Source organism: Pan paniscus, chromosome 1 (genome assembly GCF_029289425.2).
Source record: "Pan paniscus chromosome 1, NHGRI_mPanPan1-v2.0_pri, whole genome shotgun sequence".
Classification (NCBI taxonomy): domain Eukaryota; kingdom Metazoa; phylum Chordata; class Mammalia; order Primates; family Hominidae; genus Pan; species Pan paniscus.
In genome coordinates this window covers 135,751,398-135,777,465 of record NC_073249.2, presented here as the reverse complement: position 1 = coordinate 135,777,465, position 26,068 = coordinate 135,751,398, and the positions used below count along the sequence as shown (strand labels likewise).

At 37.8% G+C, this 26,068-nt stretch overlaps 1 protein-coding gene across 5 annotated transcripts in view; it reads right to left on the bottom strand.

Moving 5' to 3' along the window:
• Positions 1 to 14,719: 14,719 nt before the first annotated feature.
• HFM1 (helicase for meiosis 1) overlaps positions 14,720 to 26,068 on the bottom strand; it is a 137,329-nt gene continuing 125,980 nt past the window's right edge. For all 5 annotated transcript variants that reach the window (XM_034930949.3, XM_055116219.2, XM_003808406.5 and 2 more), the window contains 5 exons: positions 21,391 to 21,501; positions 19,659 to 19,749; positions 16,428 to 16,539; positions 16,188 to 16,339; positions 14,720 to 15,310 (listed from right to left, as the gene is read on the bottom strand). In XM_034930949.3, coding sequence (XP_034786840.1) covers positions 15,241 to 15,310; positions 16,188 to 16,339; positions 16,428 to 16,539; positions 19,659 to 19,749; positions 21,391 to 21,501 — 536 coding nt within the window. In that variant the 3' untranslated portion in view covers positions 14,720 to 15,240. The remainder of the gene's footprint in view (positions 15,311 to 16,187; positions 16,340 to 16,427; positions 16,540 to 19,658; positions 19,750 to 21,390; positions 21,502 to 26,068) is intronic.

The following is a 26,068-nucleotide window of genomic DNA, read 5'->3' as shown; positions in this document are numbered from 1 at the left end:
AGGGGTAAATTGTGCCAAAACTTAAAACAGTGAATAATTCTGCAATCATTTCAATTTGGCTTTAGAATTTATTATAATAGAATTTGCAGGAGATTTATTTATTAATTACATTTTACTTAAGGTAATAAAATATATTTGTATGCCCTGACCATACACCAACTAACAGTGTTGGAGAGGAGGAGATAAAGAGAGGAGGATCTGCCTGAAAGCACGAGGAAGTATATGTAGGAGGGTAGTCTGGGATAAGTTTTTTTATGAATAATACACCTGTGGAAAGTCAAGATTTCATCTGTCAAGTTCTAATGCAACCAAAATAATACAAATGGACATTGTATTATTTTCCCCCTTCTCAATGGATTATTTAAAGTGCTGTTAAGAATGTTTTGGGGGTACAAACATCTACCATATGTTGAACCCATACTATGTATCCACATCTAAACTAAGACATCTCTATGCAGTGGCTTAGTAAGTTCTCACTATGTATCTATGTGGTAGGTGCCATTATGCCAATCAGATAGGAAAATATAGCCTATCGAGGAAATTTTCTCTTTATTTTTTATTATACTTTAAGTTCTAGGGTACATGTGCACAATGTGCAGGTTTGTTACATATGTATACATGTGCCATGTTGGTGTGCTGCACCCATTAACTCATCATTTACATTAGGTATATCTCCTAATGCTATCCTTCCCCCCTCCCCCCACCCCACGACAAGCCCCAGTGTGTGATGTTCCCCTTCCTGTGTCCAAGTGTTCTCATTGTTCAATTTCCACCTATGAGTGAGAACAGGCAGTGTTTGGTTTTTTGTCCTTGCGATAGTTTGCTGAGAATGATGGTTTCTAGCTTCATCCATGTCCCTACAAAGGACATGAACTCATCCTTTTTTATGGCTGCATAGTATTCCATGGTGTATATGTGCCACATTTTCTTAATTCAGTCTATCATTGATGGACATTTGGGTTGGTTCCAAGTCTTTGCTATTGTGAATAGTGCCGCAATAAAATACGTGTGAATGTGTCTTTATAGCAGCATGATTTATAATCCTTTGGGGATATACCCAGTAATGGGATGGCTGGGTCAAATGGTATTTCTAGTTCTAGATCCCTGAGGAATTGCCACACTGTCTTCCACAATGGTGGAACTAGTTTACAGTCCCACCAACAGTGTAAAAGTGTTCCTATTTCTCCACATCCTCTCCAGCACCTGTTTTTCCTGGCTTTTTAATGATCGCCATTCTAACTGGTGTGAGATGGTATCTCATTGTGGTTTTGATTTGCATATCTCTGATGGCCAGTGATGATAAGCATTTTTTCATGTGTCTTTTGGCTGCATAAATGTCTTCTTTTGAGAAGTGTCTGTTCATATCCTTCACTCACTTTTTGATGGGGTTGTTTTATTCTTGTAAGTTTGTTTGCATTCTTTGTAGATTCTGGATATTAGCCCTTTGTCAGATGAGTAGGTTGCAAAAATTTTCTCCCATTCTGTAGGTTGCCTGTTCACTCTGATAGTAGTTTCTTTTGCTGTGCAGAAGCTCTTTAGTTTAATTAGATCCCATTTGTCAATTTTGGCTTTTGTTGCTGTTGCTTTTGGTGTTTTAGACATGAAGTCCTTGCCCATGCCTATGTCCTGAATGGTATTGCCTAGGTTTTCTTCTAGGGTTTTTATGGTTTTAGGTCTAACATGTAAGTCTTTAATCCATCTTGAATTAATTTTTGTATAAGGTGTAAGGAAGGGATCCAGTTTCAGCATTCTACATATGGCTAGCCAGTTTTCCCAGCACCATTTATTAAATAGGGAATCCTTTCCCCATTGCTTGTTTTTCTCAGGTTTGTCAAAGATCAGATGGTTGTAGATGTGTGGTATTATTTCTAAGGGCTCTGTTCTGTTCCATTGGTCTATATCTCTGTTTTGGTACCAGTATCATGCTGTTTTGGTTACTGTAGCCTTGTAGTATAGTTTGAAGTCAGGTAGCGTGATCCCTCCAGCTTTGTTCTTTTGGCTTAGGATTGACTTGGCAATGCGGGCTCTTTTTTGGTTCCATATGAACTTTAGTTTTTTCCAATTCTGTGAAGAAACTCATTGGTAGCTTGTCGGGGATGGCATTGAATCTATAAATTACCTTGGGCAGTATGGCCATTTTCACGATATTGATTCTTCCTATCCATGAGCATGGAATGTTCTTCCATTTGTTTGTGTCCTCTTTTATTTCATTGAGCAGTGGTTTGTAGTTCTCCTTGAAGAGGTCCTTCACATCCTTTGTAAGCTGGATTCCTAAGTATTTTATTCTCTTTGAAGCAATTGTGAATGGGAGTTCACTCATGATTTGGCTGTTTGTCTGTTACTGGTGTATAAGAATGCTTGTGATTTTTGCACATTGATTTTGTATCCTGAGACTTTGCTGAAGTTGCTTATCAGCTTAAGGAGATTTTGGGCTGAGATGATGGGGTTTTCTAGATATACAATCATGTCATCTGCAAACAGGGACAATTTGACTTCCTCTTTTCCTAAGTGAATACCCTTTATTTCTTCCTCCTACCTGATTGTCCTGGCCAGAACTTCCAACACTATGTTGAATAGGAGTGGTGAGAGAGGGCATCCCTGTCTTGTACCAGTTTTCAAAGGGAATGCTTCCAGTTTTTGTCCACTCAGTATGATATTGGCTGTGGGTTTGTCATAAATAGCTCTTATTATTTTGAGATACGTCCCATCAATACCTAATTTATTGAGAGTTTTTAGCATGAAGGGCTGTTGAATTTTGTTGAAGGCCTTTTCTGCATCTCTTGAGATCATGTGGTTTTTGTCTTTGGTTCTGTTTATATGCTGGATTACGTTTATTGATTTGCGTATGTTGAACCAGCCTTGCATCCCCAGGATGAAGCCCACTTGATCATGGTGGATAAGCTTTTTGATGTGCTGCTGGATTCAGTTTGCCAGTGTTTTATTGAGGATTTTGCACTGATGTTCATCAGGGATATTGGTCTAAAATTCTCTTTTTTTGTTATGTCTCTGCCAGGCTTTGGTATCAGGATGATCCTGGCCTCATAAAATGAATTAGGGAGGATTCCCTCTTTTTCTATCGATTGGAATAGTTTCAGAAGGAATGGTACCAGCTCCTCCTTGTACCTCTGCTAGAATTTGGCTGTGAATCTGTCTGGTCCTGAACTTTTTTTCGTTGGTAGGCTATTAATTATTGCCTCAATTTCAGAGCCTGTTATTGTTTTATTCAGGGATTCAACTTCTTTCTGGTTTAGTCTTGGGGGGGGTGTATGTATCAAGGAATTTATCCATTTCTTCTAGATTTTCTAGTTTATTTGCGTAGAGGTGTTTATAGTATTCTCTGATGGTAATTTGTATTTCTGTGGGATCGGTGGTGATATCCCCTTTATCATTTTTTATTGCATCTATTTGATTCTTCTCTCTTCTTTATTAGTCTTGCTAGCAGTCTATCTATTTTGTTGATCTTTTCAAAAAACCAGCTCCTGGATTCATTGATTTTTTGAAGGGTTTTTTGTGTCTCTATCTCCTTCAGTTCTGCTCTGATCTTAGTTATTTCTTGCTTTCTGCTAGCTTTTGAATGTGTTCTTGCTTCTCTAGTTCTTTTAATTGTGATGTTAGGGTGTCAATTTTAGATCTTTCCTGCTTTCTCTTGTGGCATTTAGTGCTATAAATTTCCCTCTACACACTGCTTTGAATGTGTCCCAGAGATACTGGTATGTTGTGTCTTTGTTCTCATTGGTTTCAAAGAACATCTTTATTTCTACCTTCATTTCATTATGTACCCAGTAGTCACTCAGGAGCAGGTTGCTCAGTTTCCATGTAGTTATGCAGTTTTGAGTGAATTTCTTAATCCTGAGTTCTAGTTTGATTGCACTGTGGTCTGAGAGACAGTTTGTTATAATTTCTGTTCTTTTACATTTGCTGAGGAGTGCTTTACTTCCAACTATGTGGTCAATTTTGGAATAAGTGTGATGTGGTGCTGAGAAGAATGTATATCCTGTTGATTTGGGGTGGAGAGTTCTGTAGATGTCTATTAGGTCCACATGGTGCAGAGCTGAGTTCAATTCCTGGATATTCTTGTTAACTTTCTGTCTCATTGATCTGTCTATTGTTGACAGTGGGGTGTTAAAGTCTCCCATTATTATTGTGTGGGAGTCTAAGTCTCTTTGTAGGTCTCTAAGGACTTGCTTTATGAATCTGGGTGCTCCTGTATTGGGTGCATATATAATTAGGATAGTTAGCTCTTCTTGTTGAATTGATCCCTTTACCATTATGTAATGGCCTTCTTTGCCTCTTTTGATCTTTGTTGGTTTAAAGTCTGTTTTATCAGAGACTAGGATTGCAACCTCTGCTTTTTTTTGTTTTCCATTTGCTTGGTAGATCTTCCTCCATCCCTTTATTTTGAGGCTATGTGTGTCTCTGCATGTGAGATGGGTCTCCTGAATACAGCACACTGATGGGTCTTAACTCTCTATCGAATTTGCCAGTCTGTGTCTTTTAATTGGAGCATTTAGCCCACTTACATTTAAGGTTAATATTGTTATGTGTGAATTTGATCCTGTCATTATGATGTTAGCTGGTTATTTTGCTTGTTAGTTGATGCAGTTTCTTCTCGAGGAAATTTTTAATTGGGAAACCTTTTGAAAAAATTTAACCCAACCGTGAGTTTTGTGAAAAGCTCCATTGTATGGTTTATCCTATATGAATAAATATATCCAATATATTTAAAACTTAAGAATAGGAAAACTTAGGGTTATTATTCATTTCATGAAAAGAATAGCCAGTGATTGGAGTTAAGTGGCTAGTATATGTAACAGGGATTTTTTGAGTTACATATATTTAATGTACATATAATTTTCCAGGTAAACACTTGCAAAAAGTTTGGCATGTCTACAATAACGCTGTTAATTTTCTATTCATTTTGATTGCTTAGGAGATTGTCTTAGTCTGTTTCGTGTTGCTATAATAGAATACCTGTGGCTGAGTAATTTATAAAGGAAAGAGGTCTATTTTAGCTCATGATTCTGGAGGCTGGGAAGTCCAAGATCAGTTAACCACATCCGGCTGGCTTCTGGTAAGGGCCTCATGCTTCATCATAATATGCCAAAGAAGGAGAAGGGGAGGCAGGCAAGTGCAAGGAGACCAAACATGAGAGGTAGCCTCACTGTATATAACCACCTGGCCTCGCAGTAACTAACCAGTCCTGCAGAGTTAGAACTACTCCTTTGAGAATGGCATTAATTCCTCTTAACAACCTAATCACCTTACTTTTCCATGCTTTTACTTCCTCCTCAATACCGCCACATTGGGGACGAAGCCTCAGCATGAGTTCTGGTCAGAAGAAACCACAGCATTCTGCTCCTCACTCCCCAAACTCATGTCCTTCTTACAATGCAAAATCATCCCATCCCCAAAATCGCCAAAATCGTAACTCGTCCTGCACCAACTTAAAAGTCCAAAGCCCAGAGTCTCATCTAGGAAACTATGAAATCAAAACAAGTTATCTATTTTCCAGATACAATGGTGGGACAGGCATAGGGTATACATTCCTATTCCAAAAGGGAGAAACATGCAAGAAGAAGGGAGTAACAGGCCCAAAGCAAGTTCAAAACCCAGCAGGTTAGACATTAAATTTTAAAGTTGGAGAATAATTTCCCTAAACTCCATGCACACTAGGGTTGGAGGTGGAGCCCTGAAGGCATCAGGCAGCCCTGCCCCTATGGCTTTGTTGGTGCAGCCCATGTGGCTGCTTTCATGGGTTGGAGTCTGGTGCCTGTAACTTTCCCAGGCAGGCATTACCCCCTGCCAGTGACTCTACAATTCTGGGGTCTCAAGGGTGGCCCAGCCCCTGTGGCTCTACTAAGCATTACCCTAGTAAGGGAACTCAGCAGTGGTTGTACCCCTGTGACAAATCACTACCTGGGCCCCTAGGCTTTTCAATCACCCTCAGATATTTAAGTGGGGGAAGCCACACATCCATAGTTCTTGCATTCTGCACATGGAACTACCAAGGCTTACAGCTTGCACCTTCTGTAGTTTGAGCAAGCGCCACATCTGGGCCTGTTTGAATGAAGGTGTGGTGCTGCCAAGGTTTACAGTTTGTACCGTTTGGAGCAACAAGTTGAGCTGTACCTGAGGCCAGTTGAGCCACAACTGGCTGAGGAGTCCTGTTCCTGAATGCAGAGAGCAGAGAGACCCTAGCCTACCCTACCTAGGCTCAAGGCAGCAAGCCCTTGCTGCCCTCAAGATCCTAACATTCTCAGACTGTGATCGGGGGAGCAGCCTCAAAGATCTCTGAAATGCCTTCAGGGTCTTTCTCCCATTGTCCTGATGATTAGTACCAGATTCCCTTCTAGCCATATTAATCTCTTTAGCAAACAGTTTCTGGGTATTGCTGTGATGTATTCTATATTTTATTATTACTTTATTATGTATCTTAACTTCTCTACCAGAATGTAAACTAAGCTCCACAAGAAAAGAAACAGTGTTTTCATCCTTTACAGTACCAAGTACATCTTCACTTAGCAGATCACAATAAGTCATGCTGAATTAAACTGCTGTTTCTTTAGTGTCAACATCTATGTATGTGAGATGAGCAGACTGTAGTGCACCAATTTTTCATTTTAATGGTGTTTAAGAACCTTTAAAGGTTGTAGCCTGATTGATTCAGATGCAGAAACACACCAGTTGTAAAAAGGACTAAAATAAAGGGACGATTGTCCTTATTTTTCAACACAGGGACAAAGTCTTAGTTTTGTTTTAAGCTTTTTATCTAAGTTTAATTCATATGATGCCTCATAAATGTTTACCAATAATAACAATAACAATTTCATGTGGGAGTCTCTCTTCTTTACTTCTCTTATCGCCAAGGTTTTTATGCTTAAAGAAAAAAATATTGATACGGAGTTGGCCAACATGACTGAACAGAAGTAGCTAGTGTATGCCACTCTCATGAAGAGAAATGGAATGGGTGAGTATAAATACAGCACCTTCAATGGAAACATCCAAGTACACACATTGGAAACGCATCAAGGAAATAAGCTGGACCCATGGAGAATGGAGAAAAGCAAGGCAGGATGGCTGCCCACCCAGGAGTGACATGGAGCCAGGAGCACCTCCTCGGCCCAGGGAAGTGGTGAGTGAGTGAGCAACCCCTGAGACCCACACTTCTCCCACGAATCTTTGCAACTCTCAGGTCAGGAGATCCTCTCATGGATCCACCCCATCAGGGCCTTCAGTCTGACACGCTGAGCTACATGGAGTCTTGGCAGAGCAGCCACTCAGACACACACACACACAGCCCCAGCAGCCTTAGATACCCAGGCTTCCTAGCAAAAGCAGCTGCAACTCTGGCAAAGCAGGAGGTTAGACCCCTATACATGTCCCTAGGAAATGGGCTGAATCCTGGGGGCCGAGCAGTGACAGTCTGCAGGCCTTGTTTCCATGGCATCTTGCAGGGTAAGACCCACTGGCTTGGGAAACAAGCCAGCCACTGGTGGCAGCATTACACCTCCCTGAGATGGAGCTCCCAAGGGGAGAGAGAGGCCACCATCTCTGTTATTTCACAGCCTTAGCCATTGTTGCCTTTGGGCTCTAGGGAGTCCGAGTTGACTAGGGACTGCAGTGGTCCCTTGGCATAGCCCAGAAGCTATAAAGAGAGGCAGTCAAACTGCTTATTCACATGGATCCCAGACCACATTTCTCTTCACTGGGCAGAATCTCCCAGCTGGGGTCTCTAGTCACCCCCACTGGTGTTTTGCAACCCAAAGCCTCTCTGCCATTGCCTCTGCAGTGGTACTACCCCTGCTATCCTCAGACTAATGAAGACCCTAAGTGATTTATCCACACCTCCAACAAGCTGCAGTCAACTGAAGGAGAGGAGGCCAGTCTGTCTCCTATGGATCTCACCCACATCCTCTGCTCATCACCAGGCAGGGAACCCCTGACTTGGGCCCACACACAGAACCCCCCTATCCTGGGCTGATTGCACTGAGCAATTGCTGACCTTCATCTCTCTGGGGGTGGTGCCTACAGGAAACAAGCAAAAGATCCTTGGTCACAACTACTATGAAGATCCCTTCTTCTGCTGCTTCCAAGTTGAGGAGGAAACATAAACCCTGAGATCACCCCAGAGCTGTGGTGGGCAGCCTGGGAGAGGGCCAAGCCATGATCTACAGCCAGTACTCAAGTAGGAGAGGAGACCACACTTTCAGAGCATTGCGAGGGAGCACAGCTGCAACTGCAGAAATATAGGGGAGCCACACAACTGAGCAAGGGCCTACCTACCAACTGACCACTACCCCTAAGCACCACCTACTGGATCACACCCCAAAGCTTCAACACCAAAAATACCTTGCTAACATACCCACTGTGAAGCCAAAGACAAGAAGTCAACTACAAATAAAGACCATGCAAAAAGCCTTGGCCTTGTGAAAACATCTAGAAAACAGATCTACTGACTGTACTCAATCTACACAGCAGTTAAAGAAACACCCACACACAGAGGTGAGAAAGAACCAATGCAAGAACTCCAGCAACTCAAATGGTCAGTGTCCACGTCCTCCAACAAGGATTCTTAACCAGGCTGTGTTGGCTGAAATGACAGAAACAGAATTCAGAATATAGATAGGAACAAAGATTATTGAGATTCAGGAGAATGGCAAAACCCAATCCAAGGAAACTAAGAAACACAATAAAAGGATACAGGAGCTGGCAGATGAAACAGCTGGTATAAAAAAGGACCTAACTGATTGATGGAACTCACCCTACAAGAATTTCACAATGCAATCACAAGTAATAACAGCAGAAAAGACCAAGCTGAGGAAAGAATCTCAGAACTTGAAGACTGGCTTTCTGAAATAAGTCAGACAAAAATAAAGAAAAAAGAATGAAAAGGAATGAACAAGACCTCCAAGAAATGTGGGACTATGAAAAGAGGCCAAATCTACAGATCACTGGCATCCCTCAAAGGGACAGGGAGAAAGCAAATGACCTGGAAAATATATTTCAGGATATCATCCATGAAAATTCCCCAACCTTGCTAGAGAAGCCAACAGTCAAATTCAGGAAATACAGAGAATCCCTGCAAGAGTCTACACAAGAAAATAATCCCCAAGACACATAATCATCAGACTTCCCAAGGTCAAAATGAAAGAGAGAACGTTAAAGGCAGCTAGAGAGAAAAGGCAAGCCACCTACAAAGGGAACCCCATCAAGCTAACAGCAGACTACTCAGCTGAAACCCCATAAGCCAGAAGAGATTGGGGGCCTATATTGAACATTCTTAAAGAAAAAAACTTCAACTAAGGATTTCATATCCAGCCAAACTAAGCTTCCTAAGCAAAGGAGAAATAAAATCCTTTTCAGATAAGCAAATGCTGAAGGAGTTCATTATCAAAAGACCCACCTTACAAGATATCTTGAAAGAAGCACTAAATATGGAAAGGAAAAACCATTACCAGCCAATACAAAAACACACTTAAGGACACAGACTACTGTGACACTATAAAGCAACCACACAAACAAGCTGGCATAATAACCAGCTAACAACACAATTACAGGATCAAATCCACACATATCAATACTAACCTTGCATGTAAATAGGCTAAATGCCCCCATTTAAAAGGCAAAGGGGCTGGGCACTGTAATCCCAGCATTTTGGGAGGCTGAGGTGGGCAGATCACTAAGGCCAGGAGTTTGAGACCAGCCTGGCCAACATAGTGAAGCCCATCTCTACTAAAAATACCGCGGCAGGAGAATGGCGTGAACCTGGGAGGCGGAGCTTGCAGTGAGCCGAGATCGCACCACTGCACTCCAGTCTGGGTGACAGAGCGAGACTCCATCTCAAAAAAAAAAAAATACCAACAATTAGCTGGGCATGGTGGCACATGCCTGTAATCCCAGCTACTCAGGAGCTTGAGACATGAGAATTGCTTGAAACTGGGATGTGGAGGTTTCAGTGATCCGAGATTGTACCACTGTACTCCAGCCAGCCTGAGCAACAGAGTGAGAATCTGTCTTAAAAAAAAAAGGCAAAGTGGCAAGCTGGATAAAAAAGCAAGACCTAATGATGGTATGCTCTCTTCAAGAGACCCATCTCACACACAATGACACCCACAGGCTCAAAATAAAGGGATGGAGAAAAATCACCATGCAAATGGAAATAAGAAAATAGAGGTTACAACCCTAATTTCAGACAAAACAGACTTTAAACCAACAAAGATTTAAAAAGACAAAGAAGGGCATTACATAATGGTAAAGGGTTCAATCCAACAAGAAGACCTAACTATCCTAAATATATATGCACCCAACACAGGAGCACCCAAATTCATAAGGCATGTTCTTAGAGACCTATAAAGAGACTTAGACTCCCACACAATAACAGTTGGAAACTTCAACACTCCACTGACAGTATTAGACAGATCAGTGAGGCAGAAAATTAACAAAGATATTCAGGACCTGAACTCAACATTGGACCAAATGGATCTCACAGACCTCTATAGAACTCTCCACCCCAAAACAACAGACAACATATTCTTCTCCTTGTCACATGGCACCTACTCTAAAATTGACCACAAAATCGGACATAAAATGACCCTCAGCAAATGCAAAAGAACTAAAATCATACAAAACACACTCTTGGACCACAGTGCAATAAAAATAGAAGTCAAGACTAAAATAATCACTCAAAACCATGCAATTACATGGAAAGTAAACCACCTCCTCCTGAATGACTTTTGGGTAAATAATGAAATTAAGGCAGAAGTCACGAAGTTCTTTGAAACTAATGAGAACAAAGATAAAAACAGAAGAATCTCTGGGACACAGCTAAGGCTGTGGTTGAGAGTGATATACATAGCACTAAATGCCTACATTAGTAAGTTAGATCTCAAATTAACAACTTAATGTCATAACTGAAAAAAATTAGAGAAGCAAGAGCAAACCAAAAACCATTCAAAAGATCAATGAATCTAGGAGTTGGTTATTTAAAAAAATTAATAAGATAGCCTGCTACTAGACTAATAAAGAAAAAAGGGAGACATTTCAAATAAACACAATTAGAAATGACAAAGGGGATGTTACCACTGACCCGACAGAAATAAAAATAAGCATCAGAGGCTGGACGCGGTGGCTCATGCCTGTAATCCCAGCACTTTGGGAGGCCAAGGTGGGCAGATCACGAGGTCAGGAGATCGAGACCATCCTGGTTAACACAGTGAAACCCCGTTTGTACTAAAAATACAAAAAATTAGCTGGGCATTGTGGCAGGTGCCTGCAGTCCCAGCTACTCGGAAGGCTGAGGCAGGAGAATGGCATGAACTCAGGAGGCGGAGCTTGCAGTGAGCCGAATCCCACTGCACCCCAGCCTGGGCAACAGAGTGAGACTCCATCTCAAAAAAATAAAAAAATAAGCATCAGAAACTACTATGAACACCTCTATGCACACAAACTAGAAAACCTTGAAGAGATGGATAAATTCCTAGACACATACACCCTCTCAAGACTGAACCAGGAAGAAATTGATACCCTGAGCAGACCAGTAATGACCTCCAAAATTGAATCAGTAATAAAAAGGCTGCCAAGCAGCCAGGCGCAGTGGCTCATGCCTGTAATCCCAGTACTTTGGGAGGCTGAGGCAGGCAGATCATGAGGCCAAGAGATCGAGACCATCCTGGCCAACATGGTGAAACCCCGTCTCTACTAAAAAATACAAAAATTAGCTGGGTGTGGTGGCGTGCACCTGTAGTCCCAGCTACTTGGGATGCTGAGGCAGGAGAATCACCTGAACCCCGGAGGCGGCGGTTGCAGTGAGCCGAGATCGCGCCACTGCACTCCAGCCTAGGCAACAAGACCAAGACTCCGTCTCAAAAAAAAAAGCCTATCAACCAAAAAAAGCCCAGGACCACACACAGATTCACAGACAAATTCTACCAGATGTACAAAGAGGAGCAGGTACAATTCCTACTGAAACTATTCCAAAAAAATCGAGGAAGAGGGACTCCTCCTCAACTCATTCTATGAGGCCCGTATCTTCCTGATTCCAAAACCTGGAAGAGACAACAAAAAGGAAACTTCAGGCCAATATCTTTGATGAACATTGATGCAAAAATCCTCAACAAAATACTTGCCAACCAAATCCAGCAGCACATCAAAAAGTTAATACACTATGATCAAGTAGGCTTCATCCCTGGATGCAAGGCTGTTTCAATATACGCAAATCAATAAATGTGATTCATCACATAAACAGAACTAAGGACAAAAACCACATAATTTTCTCAGTAGATGAAGAAAAGGCTTTTGATAAAATCCAACATTCATTCATGTTAAAAAAAACTCTCAATAAACTAGGTACTGAAGGAATATACCTCAAAATAATAAGAGCCATCTATAATAGACCCACAACCAACATCAATGAATGGGGAGAAGCTGGAAGCATTTCCTTTGAAAACTAGTGCAAGACAAGGATGCCCTCTCTCACTACTCCTATTCAACATAGTATTGGAAGTCCTGGCCAGAGCAATCAGGCAAGAGAAAGAAATAAAGAGTATCCAAATAGGAAGAGAGAAACACAAACCATCCTTGTTTGCAGATGACCAGATCCTATATCTAGAAAACCCCATAGTCTTGGCCCAAAAGCCCCTTCAGCTGATAAACAACTTCAGCCAAGTTTCAGGATACGAAATCAATCTACAAAAATAACTAGCATTCTTACACAACAATGACAGCCAAGCCAAGGGCCAAATCAGGAACACAATCCCATTCACAATTGCTACAAAAAGAATAAAATACCTAGGAATACAGCTAACCAAGTAGGTGAAAGAGATCTACAAAGAGAATTACAAAACACTGCTCAAAGAAATCAGAAATGACACAAACAAATGGAAAAACATTCCATCCTCATGGATAAGAATAATCAACATCATTAAAATGGCCATACTGCCCAAAGTAGCATCCAATGCTACTCCTATCAAACTACAAATTACATTCTTCACAGAACTAGAAAAAACTATTTTAAAATTCATATGGAACCCAAAAAAGAGCCCAAATAGCCAAGGCAATCCTAAGCAAAAAGAGCAAAGCTGCAAGTATCAGGTTACCCAACTTCAAACTGTACTAAGGGCAACAATAACCAAAACATCATGGTATTGGTACAAAAACAGACACATAGACCAATGTCTATGAATAGAGAGCCCAGAATTAAGGCTGCACACCTACAACCATCTGATCTTTGACAAAGCTGTCAAAAACAAACAATGGGGAAAGTACTCCCTCCCTATTCAATAAATCGTGCTAGGATAACTGGCAAGCTGTATGCAGAAGACTGAACTGGACCCTTTTCTTACACCATATACAAAAACCAATTCAAGATGGATTAAAGACTTAACTGTAAAATGCAAAAATATAAAAAAACTATTTGGGACATAGGAATGGGCAAAGGTTTCATGACAATGATGCCAAAAGCAATGTCAACAAAAGGAAAAACTGACAAATGGGATCTAATTAAACTTAAGAACTTCTGCACAGCAAAAGAAATTATCAGCAGAGTAAAGAAACAACCTACAGAAAGGGAAAAAATTGCAAACTATGCATCTGTACAAAGATCTAATATCCAGAATCTTAAGGAACTTAGATTTACAAGGAAAAAAAAAAAAAACCAAAACAATCTCATTAAAATGTGGGCAAAGAACATGAACAAACATGTTTCAAAAGGAGACATACATGAGGCCAACAAGCATATATATATATAAAAAGCCCAATATCACTGATCATTAGAGAAATGCAAATCAAAACTACAATGAGATACCATCTCACACCAGTCAGAATGGCTCTTATTAAAAAGTTAAAAAATAATAGATGCTGGCAAGGTTGCAGAGAAAAGGGAACACATGCACTGTTAGTGGGAGTGTAAATTAGTTCAAGTATTGTGGAAAGCAGTGTGGTGATTCCTCAAAGAGCTAAAAACAGAATCACCATTTGACTCAGCAATCCCATCGCAGGGTATATAGCCAAAGGAATAAAAATCATTCTACCATAAAGACACATGCACACTTATGCTCATCACAGCACTATTCACAATAACAAAGACATGGAATCCACCTAAATGCCCATCAATGGTAGACTGGATAAAGAAAATGTTTTACATATACAGCCATAATAAAGAACAAGACCATGTCTTTTGTGGGAACATGGATGGAGCTGGAACCTTAGTAAACTAACAAAGGAACAGAAAACCAAATACTGCATGTTCTCACTTACAAGTAGGAGCTAAATATGAGAACTCATGGACACAGAGAAGGGAACAACAGACACTGGGGCCTACCTGAGGGTGGACAGTGGGAGGAGGGAGAGGATCAGGAAAAATAACTATTCAGTACTAGGCCTAGTACCTGGGTCATGAAATAATCTGTACAACAAATCCCCATGATATGAGTTTATCTATGTAACACTTCTGCACAGGTAACACTGAATCTAAAATAAAAGTTTTTAAAAAAAGAAAAAGAATTTTCTAAAAGTTCTTAAGTGGGCTTCAACTTCTCATGGTACCTATTAATAAATTTGATAATAAATATTGCTTAGGGTACCTATATAATACTTATCAATAAATGAATTTGAAATGTAATTCATTGGAAAAAATATAAAATATCTTTTTACTACAGTAAAAGTCAACAAAGTTTTAGAATTGACAACATTGAAAAACAAGCTAAATGAAAACAACAATCTATACTGATTAATGTTTCATTTATTGTTGCTCAAAGTTAGATAACAGTAGGTTCAAATAGCCACTGGATTCTTAAAAATCTTTAGTAAAACAAAATACATGGGAATAATATTAGTGATTAATCCATACAATAAGCAGATTCATTAAGTTAGCATTACTTTGCTTTCATAGAATATTTTTCTTCTTAAGAAAATATAAAAATGAAATTTTACATTGGTTCTTGTCAAAATCCAATTAATAGCCAAATAATTATTTCTAAGTGCAACTTATTTCTAAGTGCAATCAGCCCTTAACTTAAGGGCTTATTGAAACAAAGCCACCGTAAAAGAGCTTTTCAAGAAGTTACAATATAATGGGAAAATAAATCAGTCCATACATTTTGTTGCAAAAAGTGAACAAAGCTAATCAAATACAGGAGAAAAAAATCTGAACAATTATGAACTACTTTTTAAAAATAAAAAGCATGCTTTGTGATTAGGTGTCTTTATTCTTTCTCTTATTAATATAAAAAGTATTTGTTTGTTTTAGAAAATACCATCAAATATTCCCAATAAAGACTTCATTTCATCAGCTTCATCATCAGGATGATATATACTGGGAGAAAGAAGAAAAAGTAAAAATAACTATTTTTTAACACAATTTATTTTAAAATACACAATAAATAATGTAATACTAAACACAATAAAATAAACTTGAAGATTGCTATGAAGTTAATGGATCAAATAAACTTCAGTATGCATAACTTTGTAGGAAGTCTGTTGGGGAAAATTAGACTTCATAAAATGCAAATGGTAGGAACTGTAAAGGTTATTTCTTTAAATATATTGAAAAGTTATGTCATTTAATAAAGGTGTGAATGGCCTGGTCCAAGGGAAGTGTTGTTTACAACTAATTGATCACAACCAGTTACAGATTTCTGTTTCTTCTGCATTCCCACTGCTTCACTTGACTAGTCTTAAAAGCAAAACAGTGTGAACAGGTCTCAAATCTTTTGACTCTTCAAGGAGAGAGAAACTGCAACACAGTTTCCTTTTCTAAAATGGCCAGCAGTGGGGGAACCCATGAGATTTAATCTGACATTTTCATTGAACCTGTTGATTGTGAAATAACTGGTTAACTAAAATACAACTTCAACTTTTGAAAAATTAGCTGATCTCATCTGGATTTCTCAAGTGACTTTACCCTTTACAAAATTAACATACTGTATTCAAATCAGTAAAAGTAAGTTTATCAACTCAATATAATGTTTGAATAAACAGCATCAAACATACGGGTTTTCAAAAACTGAGGTATATGATGTTTGAAACATCTTAAAGAGCTTAGCTCACTGAGGTTTGAAAATTTTAATGTCTTTAATAAATGAAATGTTCAGGCTGTGATCTTTAAAATGAAAAGGAAAACAGAATGCTGAATTTCTTTGTGAAAAGTTTTTTATTGATATAATCTTAAAGTGTCTTTAAAGAGTTCTTACCTGAAATCAACTTCCTTTTTACATTCACTGTTTCTAATAAAAAAATCCACTTTTTTATAATTTGAAGAATTTGGGTTTTTTTCAGAGGAAGTAAAGCATTGCTTCTCAATCTCTGGTGACAGATTTTGTGGTTTTCTTTCTTGAAAATGGACCTACATTTGAGATAAAAAATAACAATCATTGAAAGTTTAAGCACTCTGGCAAAATTTAAAAGAAAAACAAAGAAGTGCTTCTTCTTACAATAACTGCATTTCCGGCTTGTTGAGGTAATTTTGTCATGGAGGATGCACTGAACTTGGGCATAGCAGAATTTGATAAAGAAATATCCGACATCTCATGTGATGAAACAAAACTAAAAATTAAAATTAATTATTTGTAAAATATGGCAAACAAGAAAAACCATTCTAATTTGGATCATAATGATTTTTGGGGAATATGATCAAAGTTTATCACATTTATCACAAAAATGTAATGCATTGTTTCTAATATTCATGGAGAGCTTGGTATATTTCCTTTCGTTTAGACCAAACCATAATTTATATATCCCAAATTAGGAAAAAATACTATTTTTAAGGGACTATAGAAATAATTATTCAACAATTTTCTTTAAAATTGAGTCTTATGCTTAATTGTCTATTACATAGAACCCTATAAACATTTTCTAAATTCCACTTGCTTAACTTTTAATCTCCTTTCTCTATTCTGGTCTCATTGTAGTTAGACATATCTAGTTATCTTCTTAGATATAACTGTATAGAAGAATTTACTCTGAACCTTCTGTATTAACTCATTCACTAAAACACATTTATTATTCACTATTATATGCCAGATATTGTACTAGAAGCTGTGTATGAAGTGATAAAGAAAAAGTCAGGGAGTTACCATCAAGCAGACAATGAATAAAAACAAATATATAAATAATTATAAATCCTGAAATTATAAAAAGAAAATGAACTGGGTAACAGCATAAGAAATAATAGTGTGGAGCCATAAGCCCATTTTTAAAAGATGATCATCAATGCATCTCTGATGAGGTAACCATTTAAGTTGACACCTGAAGGCTAAAATGTAACAGCTATGTAAGGAGCAATGGGCAGTGTGGGTGGAGACAAGGAAGAATCACATATACTGATAGAATTGGATCGTTTTGTCTCTGACTAATAAATATATATACATGGCAAGGAATTAAAATAGTAAAAAGTGTATAAAAGAAAAAGCAGGCCAGGTACAGTGGCTCACACCTATAATCCCAGCATTTTGGGAGGTTGAGGTGGGAGGACAGCTTGAGTCCAGGAGTTTGAGACCAGCTTAGTCAACATAGCAAGACCCCCATCTCTAGAAAAAAAAAATTTTTTTTAAATTACCCAGGCATAGTGGTGTGTATGTACCTGTAGTCCCAGCTACTTGGGAGGCCGAGGTGGGAGGATCTCTTTAGCCCAAGAGCTTGAGGCTGCAGTAAGCCCTAATTATGCCACTGTACTCTACCTTAAATAAATAAAAAAGCAAATCTCCTTTCCACCCCAAATCCTCAGGTCCCACAGGCTTTTTCCCCAGCAGCAACTTCTACACTAGGTTCTCAGAGGCTTCTTGTTAGAATCCATTTTTAAGCCCACACATCTTCTGTTGGTCCCTTCTATACTCTTCCAAAAGTATTTGTTGTTTTTTAAAGGTGTGGTGCACAAAACTGTTCATGTGCCTTGTTACCTTCCTCCTTATGATTTACCTACTTTTTGCTTCTCTACACCTACAGCTTTGTCTCACTTGGATGGTTATATCCCTTTATTCTATGTCACTCAAGAGTTACAACCAAAGAAACAAAGTGATAAAAAGACTCATTTTAAGCAAATGTTTTAAAAAACTATTCAATGATCTAAGAAATCCTAACATGGAACAAGGGTGAATGAGCTCCTGGTCACTGGAACTGTCTTGGTAGAGGTGGCATGATTACTTGCCAGTGATGTTGAATGATGATTCAAAGATCCAGTGAGAGGGAGACTAAACAATACCAAAGGCCCCCCTAGCTCTGGAATTCTATTAAAACTATGAGTCTGTGATGCTGATGCTAATAATCAGTAATGGCCAAATAACAGCAAAAATTCCAAGGGATACCACAAATTTAGTATTTTTTTAAAGCAGAGAAATAAATAATCCTTAAGTAGAAAATCAGACCCTGAATAAAAAGTTGTTGGTATTTCTTCTGTTTTGAACATTTTGGCTTTGGCCATCATTTCTCTCCCTTGACTTCTAATCAAGTCCAATATTTCCCAATGCATTTTGCATTTTTTGTAAAGATACTTCAAATTGAAGATTTATAAAATTATGTTTTCCATTCTAAATCTCTTATGTTTCCTATATCCTTAAATAACATCTACCTAGGTGCCATTTATTCTTCCCTCTTCCTCAACTATCATATCCTATCAATTGCCACACTGAATCTGCTCTATTTCTGAAATGTTTTAAAAATCCAACCCTACCTCTCTGTTCCCATCACTTCTGCTGTAGTTTAGGCCTCATTATAGTCTGTCTTTCTCATTGGCCACCATGCCTCTGGCAGTCCCACTCCCTACGATTCACTCTGCATACTGCTGCTAGGATGATTTTTTAAATCAAATTGTTTTTTCTGTGCTTAAATATTTTGGATGGTTTCTCACTGCCTACCATACAGGTAAAAACTAGAGGGCCCTAGGACACATCTGGCCTACAGATATTATTATTATTTGGAGGAGGGTGCCACAGAGTATATCACATTTTTTTGAATTAGTTGTCAAAATTTAAAAATAATAAGATATCACATAAAATTTCAGATTCCTAGCTTTTCTTGAAAAGTCAGAATATTTTATAACACTAGACTCACATTGCCTGCACAGTAACAACTGTTTGGAGCTGAGTAGTGGCTGCTCCCTTTAGATGGGACACTCTACAGTTGGCCTTGGCCCACCAAATCTTGAAGGTATTTGGGTTTGCGACCCCTGACTGGGTACAGGACAGGTGTCTAAGCACAGCACTCAAAGCCCTTACAATAAGACTTCAGCAACAGACTTTGTGCTGTGGCCACACATACCACACTTTACTGATCTTTGAGCACGGGATGCCTTTTCAAGCCTTATCCCTTTACAGATGCTTTCTTATACCTGGAATGCCTATCTGCCTCTGTTCTAGTTGTCAAACTCCTATTCAGTTTTCAGGTCTTGTTAAAAGTGAAGGTTCCTGGGCTCCAGTCCCAGAGACAAAAATTCGGTAGATCTAATATGGGGCTTAAGAATGTGCATTTTTAATATGCACCTCAAAGTGATTTTGATGCAGGTGGTTTCACAACAGCACTTTGAGAAATACACCTCTAAGATTAAGAGGGTTTAGGTTGGCTAATACCTTTTAGCATCTGTGACATCTAATAACTTGATCCCCATCTCCAACTATGTGTCAAGGGGATATAAAGTTGCAAATATTACAAACCAAAGTTCTAAAACTTGCCTGTTTGACATTTCTCTTTGGAATTTGCTCTTTGACTCTTGAAGGGGTAGCTTACTTCCCCTGGTACTTGAACTCAAAGTGTTTCCAAATCCTATGTGAAGAGATAACATTTTGAAACAAAATGCCAAGAAACAGCTGAATGAAGCTTTTCACAAGTTCTACAACGTTCTCTCCAACAGATATGATCTGGTTAAGGAAGGAATGAATAATTCTCAGTAACCTAATTTAATTTGCATAGAAAAATTAGGGGCACAAGGCTAAGGGAGTAAAACTCTAAAACATATAGATTAGCTTATTAGTAACTATATTAAAAGGTCTTCAAGCCACCTGTGTTGTGGTAAAATACGTATTTGGTCTTTGACTCCTGTTTCTAACTCTACTGGGTTGGAAGACACCCAGCTGGTATTCACTGTGGAACTGATTGCTTGCTTGGCGTGTGGGAAAAAACCCGCACACATTTGGTCACAGATGTCTTCTGGGCTGATCATGGTGTGAGAGTGAGGAAAAACAGTTTGTGTTTTTGCACTCACTCTCGTTATTTATGTACTTACATTTTCATTCACATAAATGATCAAGTTGAAGTTCACTCAATATTTTCAGTGGTCTGCTCATAATCATTTAAAGTGCTCTATACATGGGGGAAAATGGCATTTATTGAGACTGATTTTCCCAGTGACAAAGCTGTGCCGTCTTAGGACTAGGCTACCTCAAAGGATCAGTACACATTGCCTATTAACTTGCAGTACCCAATGACACTTAAGTTTGAGGTAGGGAACAGTAGTTCTCTGGTGATAAACAAAATTGTGCCTAATGACCCCACATCATGGAGATTGTCCTGGCCTATTCTGTGAAGGTGGTCAAATCCTGTTCTTTTCAGAAGCAGTATTAGTTCTCTAGGTAATTCTAAGGGCCCCCAAAACAATAACATTTCAACTTCTAACTGCTTCCCTTTGAAATACTCTTTTAAAAACATGAGGTGGGGTATGGTAAGTGGTATCTATAATTGTGGAAATACCAGTCTGCACTGAGAAGGCTGAGGGACTGATTTATTTCTGTCAGCCCTAATGGGAGACAGTATCTCCATTGCTATCTTGTCACATACTGGCCAAGGTTTTCAATTCTCTGTTTTAGTGAAATAGAGTAAATTTGCCTTTCACTCAAAGAGCTAATAAGCCTCATTATTTTGGGGTTGTATATGATTTAAATAGAATTTCTAGTACAGGAGAAACTAATCTTTCTTTCTTATTTACTTATTTATGTATTAACTTATTTATTTATTTACTTCAAGCTGAAAGTCCATATTTCAACTAGAAATAAAAGTTATTTTCTTTGCAAGCAGATGAATAGTTTTAAAAATGTATTTTTTTGTTCTCCACAAATATTAGCAGACCATTTGTGATCTTAGAATGGAGAACAAAATAGCCTGTTTCATGAGAGAAAATTGAATAAACAATTTGAATTTGACTTTTACAAGAGATAGGAGCAATAGAACAGAAAGTGCTCATTTGCTACATTATCATCATGGAATAACCTTGATCTCTGTTCTTAGGGGGGAAATGTTCTTTGTAGAAGAGTCACATTTTCAGTTTTGCTAAAAATTATAATCTTAACAAACCAAATCTAACTAAACAAGCACACACAACAAAGGCAAAGAAACTTAGTTCCAGGAGCTGAAATGAAAAATATTCAAAGAATTCCTAATGAAATGATTGCATGCTAAGTATGATTTTACCTGATATTTTTGTCTTCTCAGTATCAGTTGAAAAGCTAGTAACTTCTAAGTTTTCATCATCAAAATCATCCCAAACTTCATTTCCCAATTCAAAGTTCACATTCAAAACTTCTGAAAATAGAGAATTGCTTTTATCTGCATCTGTCAAATTTTGGTTTCCAGATACATTAAGATTTCTGTTGAAGAACACTGTTTGAGAGATTTTCTCATTTGAAGTTGTAGAACAGTTACATCTAGAAAAATCTGTTATGTGTATGTATAAAAGACTATAGGTACTTTTTAAACCACAAGCATCGTAGTCTATTGATATATCAAACACATCTTTCAACTACTAAACAGAGTTCTTGAGTAATAGTTTTCAAAGGCATTGTGTCAAGCATTGTTGAATACTGTATTCAGCCAATTCTATTAACTGTATAAAGTTGCACTAAATTTAATTTTCAATACATTTTTTAGGCAATTAATTTTTCCTCTTAATTCCCATATTAGAATAACTCTACTCCAAGATTGGATTATAATAGTTTCTAAAATGGTCTTCCTCCTCCAGATCTTCTCCCTAAAGTTAATTTTCAGTATTGTTATAAAAGGTATTTGTCCAAAATAAATAATATTTATTTTTCTCCTGCTAAAAAATCCTCAGTGTTATTCATTGTTTACAGCCTGGATTTAGAGCCAAATTACATAAGTGAAAATTCCACTTCTCTCATTTATTAGTTGTATGGTCTTAGACAGTAATTCAAACTTCCTGATTCTGCAAAATAAGGCAACAACAGTACCTACCTCAAAAGATTGTTATGAGGCGCTAAATGCCTTTAGTTGTACAGTTTTACACAGTATTGTGCTAATAAATGTTTAATAGCTACCTCTACAAAAAGCGTATGCTTATGTATACACATATAAGTTTATTATAATCTTTGCTGATGTAAAGGCTATACAGCACACGTTTTACAAATAACAGTAACATATATGGTATGCTTAAATGTAAATTCCATATATCTAATTGATTCTCATTGAATGTTTTCATTAAGTTTTGCCACTCTTTTATCTGTAGTCAACCTATGGCTGCAAGTGACGAATGTAGCTCTCATGTGAATGTTGTTTGATGTTTTTATTGACTCTAACAAGTAAGATGAAAATATTAATAAAACAACAAAGACATCTGTTGGGATTTCACTCGTTCACCATTGACTTAAGTAACTTCTTTCCTGAATTAGATAGTAATTTTCAAATACTAGAAGAATATTCTCTCAATTTTTTGTGTTATTCACAATGTAATGGCTACAATAACAACACAATTTGTTTAATCTACAATATTAAAATTTTATCCTTCACTTTCTTAAGTCTAAAAAATAAGCAAAACAATAAATCAAACCCAGATTGGTAGTATTTGCTGATTCCTATGGTATAAATGTTCCCACCATAACTGATTTCAAGCTATTAATGTGACATAATTGAACAAGAAGTTGGGAAAAAATGCACAACAGAACCCTATTATATAGTATTTCTACCATATGGATAAATAATCTCGAGAACACAGATAAGAGTAAAATGCAGTAGAACAATTAGGAAGTGACGAGTTTTGAGTATTTTTGCCTTTGTTTTTAACATAATTTAATTGAAAGTTTATGTAATTAAATTTTCAATAATGGCTGAAAGATTCTTGAAAATTTAATAATCATCTCTCATAAGTTAGTATAAACTTGCTCCAGCATATCACTGAGTTTCCTCCACTTTAAATATCCTCTATCAATTTCTTCACCTGTCCAAACCCTTCCTTATTCTTCAACTGTAGCTATAACTACAGTTCACATTACTCTACTTTTGTATGTTGATGTGTACACACTGAGACACACAATGTATATATGTACTGAAAATGGAAGATTGTACAGAGTGCAATGGGAATGCAGAGGAAGGAGGATCTAAACCTGCAATGGAAGTAAGACATACTCTTCTAAGGTGATACCACATGACAGACAGACTCCTGAGGTGATAACATATGAAGGAAGAGTAGTCGGAATTTCAGCTTGATAGAGCTGTAGTTGTGAAGCAGGGCAAGAGCAAAGGGAACCTATGCTATGAAGGGAGAACACCATGTAAAAGACACAGCAATATGAGAGAACAGAGAATTTGGGGAGAACTGTAAGTTTTCAGGATTTCTGGAGCACAAAGTTGGAGAAGGCAGGGTCCATTGTGTCTGCACAGGTAGTTAAGTGCTAGGTCACGTTGAAGCTTATTTGCCATATTAAGGAGATTTTTTTGTTTTTTGTTTTTCTTATAGGCAAAGGATAACTATTGAAGATGTTTCAGCAGAAGGTTTACACAACCAGATATGTCTGTCAGATCACTTTGAATATTATGGATTGAAGGATAATGAGACTGAAAGCAGAGAGAAAAGTAAGTGATTGCAGTAAACAAGAGAGAATGAATGCTTAAGCTAGAGTATCAGCAGAAAGGATAGAGTGGAAATAACAAATATGAGAGATGTGCAGGAGGCAAAATAATTAAGATTTGGTGATTATTTACACGTGGGGTGAGCTATTTAGAAGGACACTTTAGCAGCTTAACAAAGTAAAGAGTTCATTCATTGAGCTAAGGCAAAAAGAAAAGGTGTAGAGTGAGGTACAAAGAAGACAGAGTTCAGATGCTGACATGTCTGATATGTTAACTGTTAGGTGGATATGTCCAGGAAGGTGATTATACAGATGGATTTGGAGTTAGAAAGAAAGATCTAGATGGGAGATACAGCTTTAGAAATTATCAAAACATAGTCAGTGATTAAAGACACGGGCTTGGGTGATACTGTATAGGAAAAGTTTTTGAAGTGAGAAGAATAAAAAAAAAAAAAGAAAAAAGAATCCTTTTGCAACATCAACAGGAAGAAAAGCCCATGCAGTCTAAGAAGTAACAGGAGACCAACTAATGGTTTTACTGGAATCAAAGGAGAGATTTCCAAAAGAAAGGAAAGACCAGAAGTATCAAATACTACAGAGGTCAAAGAGATTAACAGTTGAAAAGAGTTCACTGAATTCAGAACTTAGAAAGTCACTAAATGTCCTGAACAAAAACAGCTTCAAAGGACTGATACACAGAAAACCCAAATTTTAATGAATAAAGAGTAACTAGGGTATAAGGAAGTGATGAGCATACTGAGTGTCAATTGCTCTTTCAATTAATTTTTGTTTTGATGAGAAAGCAAGAGATAGAGGGTATGGGGACTCTAGAATTCTGTTTTTTGTCTGCCTGGTATGCTTTCCCTTCTTTTAGTGGGAGTACCCTCCCTCTCCTTTGAGGAAACTGCTTCTACAATTCTATTGGATCCTAGTAAGGCCGTTATTCATGGTGCCCTGCCTTCTCTGGGGCCACAGGTATACAACGACCCAATCGTCAGGTTACTGGGATTGATCAAGGGATAAACACATGACTCAAATGAGGCCAGTTAGAATGAGCTCTGGTCTGCCAAAACTAACAGGGAAGTCTACCTTTTTCCACTGAGGCGCTAAACTGGTAAGATGTAAGTTAGGGGCTACCTGCTGTGTGAGAAACCCTATTAAAAAGTAAAGCCAAGTAGCAACAGGCATAGCTAAAAGATTGAGAGAAAGCCAGAGGCATGAGTGCCTTGATTTAGCCAGAATTAAGCCAGATACTTTTCAGTTTACTTGAGACAATTGGTTCCTTTTCTTGTGCTTAAGTCATTTTGAGTAGAATTTTTATCATTTATAATAAAAAAGTCATGACCAGCTAGATAAGGACATGAAGCTGAAGAAGGAATAGACTTCAGCATATTTATATGCTAAAGGGAAAGACACAGTGGAGAGGAAACAATGAAAATATGGGAAAGAGGAGATGGATAATGATCTTCTAAAGTCCCAGGGAAAGCAGGATTGGATAGAATTAAGATTACAGGAGGAGAGATATGCCTCGAGTGGAAGAAAAGATAAGTTTTCTTTTAAGACAAATAGATGGTTACAGATGGATGCAGAGACAGGGAAATATATAGTTGAGGGGTGGGGCAAAAAGCTGAAAGAGTTCATATACTACTGGTTCAATTTTCAGTTCTCCACTGATCACTAAAAGTCAATTTCATTTTATAGAAATGGCATTGGGCTGGGAATCGAAAGATATGGAATCTATTTCTGGCCTTGCCATTAATTAGATATGAAATTTTTGGGCAAGTCATTTAATCTCTTGGAGTCTTGGCTTCTTTCACTATAAAATGAGAAATTGCACAAAGGTCCCTTCCAATTTAAATCTTATGATTCAACATGCTTTCTCATATAATTTGTGACATTTTTTCTTCTTCCCTTTTTGAAATTGGAATACAGAAGATAAAAACTGCCATGCTTTTTAAAAAACATTCTCAAAAGCAGTATTTGAATACATTTAAAGTATGTTTTGCCACCAAAGACTAATATGTGAAAAATATAATAAACATAATTATTACTAACAGTACCAGAAACCCTAACAGCTTTACATGCATTATCTCATTTAATCCTAAAACCCCTAAAATATAACCAGATGAGCAACTTAGACAAAGTGGTTAAGTAGATTATGAAAGGTTATACTAAATATCAGAGCTAGGACTTGGACAGATGGTTTTCAGATCCTGCGAACTTAACTACTATACCATGCAGCAACTTCTTAAAAAAAAAAAAAAATGGCCCACTCAGTAAAACAGGGA